The 9,071-nt window shown below is 44.7% G+C and overlaps 1 protein-coding gene across 1 annotated transcript in view; it reads right to left on the reverse strand.

The window, feature by feature from the left end:
- The window catches only part of LOC109922588 (myoferlin-like), a 78,502-nt gene that overhangs the window by 13,350 nt on the left and 56,081 nt on the right, over window positions 1-9,071 (reverse strand). The window contains exons 26-29 of the mRNA XM_048618490.1: window positions 6,178-6,317; window positions 2,859-2,947; window positions 1,615-1,710; window positions 159-300 (exon numbers count right to left, since the gene is read on the reverse strand). Of these exons, the coding sequence (XP_048474447.1) occupies window positions 159-300; window positions 1,615-1,710; window positions 2,859-2,947; window positions 6,178-6,317 (467 nt within the window). The remainder of the gene's footprint in view (window positions 1-158; window positions 301-1,614; window positions 1,711-2,858; window positions 2,948-6,177; window positions 6,318-9,071) is intronic.

Consider the following 9,071-nt stretch of genomic DNA (forward strand, 5'->3'; position numbering starts at 1 on the left):
TGCATTGGGATTGTATACAATGGGAGTGATAGGATAGGGTTTGATGCATTGGGATTGTACACAAATGGGCGTAGAAGGGATGTCAGGTATATATTTACATGATCCCTGTATTGCTGGAATAAATCATTCCCGCCTTTCACTGTAACTCAGCTTCTCACCTTCTTGTTGATGACAAGGACACGCTCCACTATTAAGTAGTCAAACTGGAAAATAAACCTCCAGTTAAAGTTGCCCTCTCCATCCAGTGACCTGTAGTGCACGTCAGTATTCTGTTTCTGCTCCTCCAACCCAACCATCCAACTAACAAAGGAACAAGAGGTTTGATTAATAACCAAAGATTCCAAAAAAAAACATTCCCGATGGTTTTATTTTCTTCTAGGGGTGTTTTTCACTGAACTGTGTTGGGACGGTGGTCGCTGAGTGTGGAAGTTTGTAGTCATGATGGTATGTCAGTTTTTATTACCAGAGATGTCTTACATAGGGCTTTGGTGAGACCATATGTGGATTATAGGGGATAGTTTTGGTCTCAATATCTCAGATTGCTTTAGGGGAAGCACAACAAGGTTGTCCTATGAGAAGTGACCGATTGGGCTCGGTCTACATTTTCTGGAGTGTGAACAAATGAGAAGTGATCAACTGAAATACACAAAATTCTGAGAGGGCTTGATAGCAAAGAGCTGACAGATTGGCGAGTCAGTTTCTGGTAAGAGGGTCAGACATTGACTCTGACAAGGAGACATGTCCTCCTTCAGAAGGCTGAGAGGCTTTGGAATGCCCTACTCCAGACAGCTGTGGGCAGTCAGTCAATAAGTTTTTTGGGAAGAGATCAGGCAGGAAGGAAACTTGGAGGTAGAAGATTAACAAAGATCTTACTAAATATCAGGACATGTTTGAGGGTTTAGTTTTGAGAATCATGGCAATATGTCGCTTGACATCTATTTTCCAAACTAACTTGGGGGTGGTGGGAAAATTGAAGTGTAAAATTAGCATTAGAAAAAATGCTGGGTGGATCCTCAGCAGGTTGGAAGGTAGCTGAGCAGAGTTGAAGTAGAGTTGTTTTTTTCAGGTTGCCGATCCTTTGCTAGAGCCATCAGCAACGAGCGCATTGGCCATTCTGCACTGGAACACACAAAAAGCTTCGAGGTGAACGATCAGTGAACCTGTTTCTTGCAGTGCTGGAGGGAGGAATGTCGGCCAGGATTCAGGAGAGCTCCCTGCTCAGCAGTTTAATCTCTGAACCAATGGATGTTCGCAATATTGAGCCCTCTCATTAGTACGCTGAATTGTCAAGTCCATTTTCGTATTGGCAATGAAAAAAAAGAGATGTGCTGCCAAAGCTTTATTGTTTTGTGCTCATCAGGACACAATTGCAAGAACAGCAAATCTCGAAGAGAACAACAATTTACTAAATGAGAAAAAGAAAGTTGACTGGTGGGAAAACACCCCTTCCTCATTCTCCTTTTGAAATTTGGCATTCTTGCATTTGCCCTGATAAGTACAAGATGAAATGCTTTGATAACATGCCTCCTTTATTTCAGCAATACTCAAGTTCTGTATGACAGATGACTATCTAGATTGGTGTGGGGGTTACACAAGGATTTACAATTTACTTACCCTTTAACATATATATCACTCATCCTTTCGCCCATTACATTAGTTTCCTGCAGAATTACGTCACTCGTGTTCCAGATTATACAGCGCAGAATGTACCTAAAAAGTCCAGAGGAAAATTCAGAAATCAAGACAAGACTGTAGAATGGGACCAAATGTGAACAGTCGCCTCACTCAACTCTTGTCCCTTTACCAAGCAGGTTAAGGTAAAGTTGTCAAAGTTCCAATCTCATTACTGAAAGATGACTGGTGGTGGTTTAAGCTAAAGGTCACCTCAGGCAAGGGTGATACTTGACAAAGGCAGGACCTTTATAACCTTCAGCTGGTGTGGGAATTGAACCAGAGCTGTTGGCTTCACTCTACATTGCCAATCCAGCTGTCCAGACATTTGAGCTAACCAACCACCACCAGGCTGGGTTAGTAAACTACAGGATTTTCAGTGGCTAATTCTCCCATAGGCCACATTGCAGTAAGTCTGCCCTCCAGGATCTGCACAGTGGAGCCATCCAGATTTTAAAAAATACCTTTCATGGGATGTGAACATCACTGACTGGGCCAGCATTTATTGTCCATCCATAAATACACTGGAGACGGTGGTGGTAAGCTGCCTTCTTGAACTGCTGCAGTCCTTGGGGTATAATTATGAGCGCAGAAGGAGAATTTCTACAGTGCGTCTCACCGATCCATAATCTAGGGACTTCATCAATGGTTGCAATGAACCTTGTCCCAGGATGAGTCAGTACTTTCACAGGCGGATGGATGAAAATTGATGAAACAATTAAAGGTCTTGCTTTTCATGAGATATCCCATGATACTTGACAGCCAATGAATCATTACTGCACAGCACCCAATTCAAACAGAACAATGAGGTATAAAACCTGGACGATCAGTTTTGCTTGTGATTATCGATAGGGATAAGCTTTGGGCATCCAGCTCTCCAGCTCCTACAAATAGTTACAGGGTTAGGGTAGGGGGATGGGTCTGGGTGGGGCGCTCTTCGGAGGGGCATTGTGGACTCGTTGGGCTGAATGGCCTCCCACTTGAAAGGGCACGGGGGACTCAGTTAGGTCTTGAAGCTATAACCACCTGACTCTGACCAGAGTTCTGGGCCAAGAGGTGATAATAAGGCATCATAAAGTCAAGGCCATGCATATAAAGGCTTTTGACCTCAAGTATAAGGATCACCAGCATTAGCAGTCACACGCAAACCCTCTCAGTGGTTATTAGCAGCAAATAAGTTCACTCACCGGACAGGACCCCGAGGGGTGATGTTAAAGGGTGGACCGGGGAGACCCAACTTCTTTGGAAAGATGTCAATCCACATTTGCAGTTTCCCCTGTGCAAGGAACAAAAAGTTAGGGCAACTGATGTTCAATTAAAAAAGACACGCGTAGCCATGGTTTTTTTGTCTTGCGTTTGTCAGCACCGCTTTGGCAGCACATCTCTTTTCTTTATCACCAAATGGCCTACCCAATTCCTATTTCTCATGAGCACCAAATTTTAAAGGGGAGTAACAATGTGCACCGTACAAGTTTGGGTTAATGATTGATTAGCAAGTTGACTCTGCTAGATCGAGGCATTGTCATAGAGAATGCACCAGGGAATTACTGTCCCCCAGTCTAATGTTTAATTCAAAAAGTGCCAATGCCCGGACTTGTTCCTTTCTCCCAGCTTCCTGCAGTTTTTCTCCATTTAAGTAATATTATGCTCTTCTGTTCTCTCTTCCAAAATGACAGTGAATGTACACAGATTTTAACAAGTGTAAATACTTGCAAGCTGAATTGATAATCTTAAATTGATAGTTAGTGTAATTCTTAGCATTCCTGTGATTGTTCCACAAATGCTGTCCCATTACAAAATCATTCGAAAGTTGTAAATTACATTCTGTGTTTTAAAAGCACATGCTAGTTGGATACTGATTGTACTCAGCTCACAGCCAAAGGGACATGCTGCTCCGTAAGATCCACCAACGTTGGGATGTACCTCTTAAGGATCTGCCATCACAGTGGCACTAACATTTGCACTTTCCTCATTTAGGTGATAGGCCATAAAAAGCCATAAGAAATAGGAATTGGGTAGGCCACTTGGCCCCTCACGCCTGCTCCACCATTCAACAGGGTCACGACTGATCTGACACGCCTCATATCTACTTTCCTGCCCTGTCCCTGTCACCTTTGATTTCCCCGACTGATCAAAACTCTATCAATCCCAGCCTGAAATATAAACAAAGACTCTGCTCCCGCAGCTCGCTGCGGCAAGGAGTTTCAAAGGCTCCCAACCCTCTGAGAGAAGAAATTCCTCCTCATCTCAGTCTTCAATTGGTGCCCCTTTATTCTGAGGCTGTGCCCTCTGGTCCTAGACTCTCCTTTGAGGCAAAACATCCTCTCAGCATTTACCCTTAACATTCCTTTAAATTCAAATCAATAGAGTCCCAACCTGTTTAGCGTTTGCTCATAAGCCAATCCCTCCGTACCAGGGATTATCCTAGTGAACCTTCTCTGAACCACCTCCAATGAAATAATACCTTTCTTTAAATAAGGGGACCAAAACTGTTCACAGTACTCCAGATGTGGTCTCACCAGCACCTTGTCCAGTTGCAGTAAGACTTCCCTACTCTTATATTCCAACCCCCTTCAAATAAGGTCAACATTCCAATAGCCCTTCCTGACTATCTGCTGTTCCTGTGTGCTAGCTTTCTGTGTTTCACACAAAAGTCTGCTCAAGTCCCTTTGCAGCTTTCTTAAATTATTCAGTAATATTCTGTTCTTTTGTTCTCCCTTCTGAAATGATCAACTTCACATTTTCCCGCATTATACTCCATCTGCCATGTTTTTGCCTACTCACTTAACCTACCAACATCTTTCTGTAAACTGTTTGTGTCCCTCTTGCACCTTGTATAAGTCACTGTCAGCGCAACAGTGTGTCTTGGTAAAGGAGTGAGTCTAGCCACAAATAGCCCCATTACAAGGTCAACACACACATGCACAGACAAAGAGTGTGGGATCTCACATGGAGAACAGCTACACTCAGGCAGGCTGGAACACAGTGAAGGTAATAAAAGAACAGGATGACCATCTCGTTCACCTGATAACCTCCTGATCATTAGCTTATGAGAAAAGGTCGACCGTTTTGGGCTGAGATTCATTGGAGTTTTGAAGAAAGAGTGGTGATCTTTTTGAAACACAAGATTCTGAGGTGGAACCTAACAGGTTGGATGCTGAGAGGAGGTTTGCCTTTCTGGGGGAGTCAAGAAGTAAGCAACGTCGTTTATAAATATGGTGCGCTGAAGATGTGAAGACGAGGAGGATTTTTCCTCTCTCAGAGGGTCACGAGTCTGTGGAATTCACTTCCCCAGAGAGCAGTGGAGGCTGGGTCATTGAATATACTCAAGGCTGAGTTAGACAGATTTTTGACCGACAGGAGTCAAGGGTTCTGGGGCACGGACGGGAAACTGCAGTTCAGGTCACGTTGGAAAAGCCACGATTGCACTGAATGCCAGAGCAAATTCAAGGGGTCAAATGGCCTGTTGCTCTCAATACTTGTGTTCTTCTTCTATTGCGTGCTGCAGTCCTTGACACACTGTAGCCCCTACTTTGTTGGGGTGTGTCCAGGAAGAGTCAACATCATCAGAAGAGGAGGTGTCAGTGAGGGTAGATACAGTGACCGACTTTAACATCAGCAGACTCATGCTTCAGCCATGTGGACAGGAAGGAATGGCAACAACCTCTATTGTTGTGAATGTCAGGAAGAGATAGATAGCCCTGACTGCTGGATGGTTCGGAAACATTCAAGGCACAGGCCAAGATGTGAGGGAGCAATGGTGAAAGATTGGATTTTGGGATGTACATGGAGTACACAGTATTGAGCTAACCACTCAACTGGACCATAAACACAAACATAGATCAATTCAACCAAAGAAACCAACTTGGACTTTAATTATTTTCAACAATGAACAGGTCACATAACTCAACTAGTCCTTGCCATGTTTCTACTCTACATACATCTTCCCTAAGCCTTCCATTTCTTTCTCCTTCATGTAATTATCCAGCTCCCCCTAAAATGCATCTCTGCTATTTGCCGGAGCTCCTCCCAGCGAGAGTGAGCTCCACATTCTCACTAATCACTGGGTAAAGAAGGTTCTGCTGAAGTAGGTTTATTCGTGAGTGTCTTTGAACTCCTTCAGAATTGGAAACACATTCTCCATGTTCGCCCTGCATAATTTTTAAGACCATGATACCTTGCCCCTCAGTCTTCTATAGCAAAGGACTACAGCCTACGCAGTTCTTATAGCCTTTCAGCTCTGGTATCATTCTTATAAATCCTTTCACATTTGCTCCAGTGTCTCTATATCCTTTCTTTTGTAACACAGAGACCAGGACGGTGCATGGTACTCAAGCATGTCCTAATCGAGAGTCTGTACCAATTCAACATGACCTGAGCTTGGAATTGTGGTTCTCCAAGGCTGTGCTGTCTGGGATTTCTGAGGGAAGGAGTGAGACAAGATGGGTAATTCATCACCAACGGCTGGCTGATGCATACCCAGCAGCAAACACGGTCAGCTCCTACCTGCTCAATCCCTGGTTGGGTGCTGTTGAACAAAGTCCGGGTTTCTACGTGTTCCGGCACCAGATTCTGCAGCCGCAGAACGTGGAGAGCGAGTCGTTCTTCTGGGGGACCCAGGAAGTTGTAAGGAAGCTTCTTCGGCTCTGTACAACGTGAAAGAAAAGGTGTAGGGGTGGGCATTGAGGGAAGAGACGCAGTGGAAAAAAATACAGTCTGAAACAATTTGTGTGGACGCAGTGCGCCTAATGACATAAACCATCCCAATATGCTGCACTGTTCCTGACACCCGGTCACATCAAGGAGGTACAGGGGAAGGGGGCCGGATGTTTCAAATTGCAGGCAGAGGGATAAAGAGACAGAGAGGTTTAACGAGGCAGCCTCAAGTCCAAACAGCTGAATTTCCAAGTAATTCACAAATGTCCTACCACTGCTAGCTTTGCCAGTTATTTTCCAACTTTCCCCCAAAACAGCAAGCAAGAGAAATCTTGCCACTTGGATCTTTTGAGGTAGACCACTGCATGGAAGCAGAGGAGAGTTCACAGAATCATATCATAAAATCCCTACAGTGTGGAAACAGGCCATTTGGCCCAACATGTCCACATTGACCCTCCGAAGAGCATCCCAACCAGACCCATCCTCATTCCCCTACCCTGTCCCTGCAACCCTGCATCTCCCCTGGCTAAACCTAACCCACACATCCCTGAACACTACAGGCAATTTAGCATGGCCAATTCACCTAACCTTTATTCACCACATCTCTGGACTGTGGGAGGAAACCGGAGCACCCAGCAGAAACAGGGAGAAGGTGTAAACTCCACACAGACAGTTGCCCAAGGCTGGAATCGAACCTGGGTCCCTGGCGCTGTGAGGCAGCAGTGCTAACCACTGAGCCACCATGCTGCCCCAAAACTTCTTGTGGCGCAGTGGATTGCGTCCCCAACTCTGAGCCAGACGCTCCTGGTTTGAGTCCTGCCCCAGGCTGAGGTTGGATCTCAATATATGGACCCTCCCAACACACACCAGTGTCAGGTGGTGAGCGTGGGAGAAATTCCTGGTCAGCCAAGTGATAGAAAGAACAACAGCCTCCACTGTCCATGGATTTCGGTTACAACACGCATGTAAAAAGCTGATGCTGCCACAGCAATATGGACTCCCCAACTAAAATGTAAGACACACACCACCTCTGTTTGAAATACGCTCCCAGAGAAACATGATCCCGTCCAAACAATTTTACAACGTTTCCAAGGAGAAATCTGTTGTTCAGTGCTTTGTTAAAAAAAAATTAACTCAAATAAAAACTTGCCCCATGGCTTTGACACCGATCAACAAAGATCTGAGTACGTGCATCAACTCTTCCTTCTCCCTGGAGGCTATGGCAACGTAAGTGATTACCCAAACACTATTTAAATATTACAAGAGGTTCTGACTCAACTACCTTTTCAGGAAGTGTGTTCCAGACATCTATTACCCTCTTGGTGAAAATTTCTCTTCAACCATCCTCTTAAGCTTTCTACCTCCTATCTTAAATCTATGCCCCCGAATAGTGATCCCGGTACTAATGGAAGAAGTGGCATCAATACCTACGTCCTTCATGATCTTATACACCTCAATCAGGTCTCCTCTCAACCTTCGCTGCTCAACGGGAAACAACCCCAGTCTATCTAAACTTTCCTCATAGCCTGATCCACCAGGCAAAATCCTGGTGAATCTCCACTGCACCTTGTCTAGTGCAATCACATCCTTCCTATAATGTGGTGACCAGAACTACACGCAGTGCTCCAGTTGTGGCCTAACCAGCATTCTTTGATTTGATTTGATTTGATTTGATTTATTATTGTCACATAGAATCATAGAGCTGTACAACATGGAAACAGACCCTTCGGTACAACTTGTCCGTGCTGACCAGATATCCGAAATTAATCTAGTCCCATTTGCCAGCATTTGGACCATATCCCTTTAAACCCTTCCCATTCATGTACCCATCCAGATGGCTTGTAAATGTTGTAATTGTACCAGCCTCCACCACTTCCTCTGGCAGCTCATTCCATACATGCACCATTCTCTGTGTGAAAAATTTGCCCCTTAGGTCCATTTTAAATCTTTCCCCTCTCACCTTAAACCTATGCCCTCGAGTTTTGGACTCCCCTACCCTGAGGGAAAAACCTTGGCTATCCACCCTATCCATGCCCTTCACGATTTTATAAACCTCAGTAAGGTCACCGCTCAGCCTCCGACACTCCAGGGAAAATAGCCCCACTCTATTCAGCATCTCCCTGTAGCTCAAACCCTCCAACGCTGGCAACATCCTTCTAATTTTTTTCTGAACCCTTTCAAGTTTCACAACATTGTTGCTATAGCAGGGAGACCAGAACTGAACGTAGAATTCCAAAAGCAGCCTGACCAATGTCCTGTACAGCCGCAAAATGACCTCCCAACTCCTATACTCAATGTACTGACCAATAAAGGCGAGCGTACCAAATGCCTCCTTCACCGCCCAGTCTACCTGTGACTCAACTTTCAAGGAACTATGAACCTGCACCTCAAGGTCTCTTTGTTCAGCAACATTCCCCAGGACCGTTAACTGTGTAAGTCCTGTCCTGATTTGTACCTTGGTACAGTGAAAAGTTTTGTTTTGCGTGCAGTACAGACAGATCATACCATACAAAGATCATAGGGTGATTGAACAGAGCGAGAAATACAATGTTGTTGCTGCACAGAAGGTATAATACAATAGCAAGATCAGCATTAGATTTGAAATTTGAGAGTTCAGAAGTCTAATAACAGCAGGGAAGAAGCTGTTCTTGAATCTGTCGGTACGTGTGTTTAAGCTTCTGTATTTTCTGCCTGACAGAAGAGTTTGGAAGGGATTACAACCAGAGTGGGAGGGGTCTTTGATG

Source organism: Rhincodon typus, chromosome 40 (genome assembly GCF_021869965.1).
Source record: "Rhincodon typus isolate 14 chromosome 40, sRhiTyp1.1, whole genome shotgun sequence".
NCBI lineage: Eukaryota > Metazoa > Chordata > Chondrichthyes > Orectolobiformes > Rhincodontidae > Rhincodon > Rhincodon typus.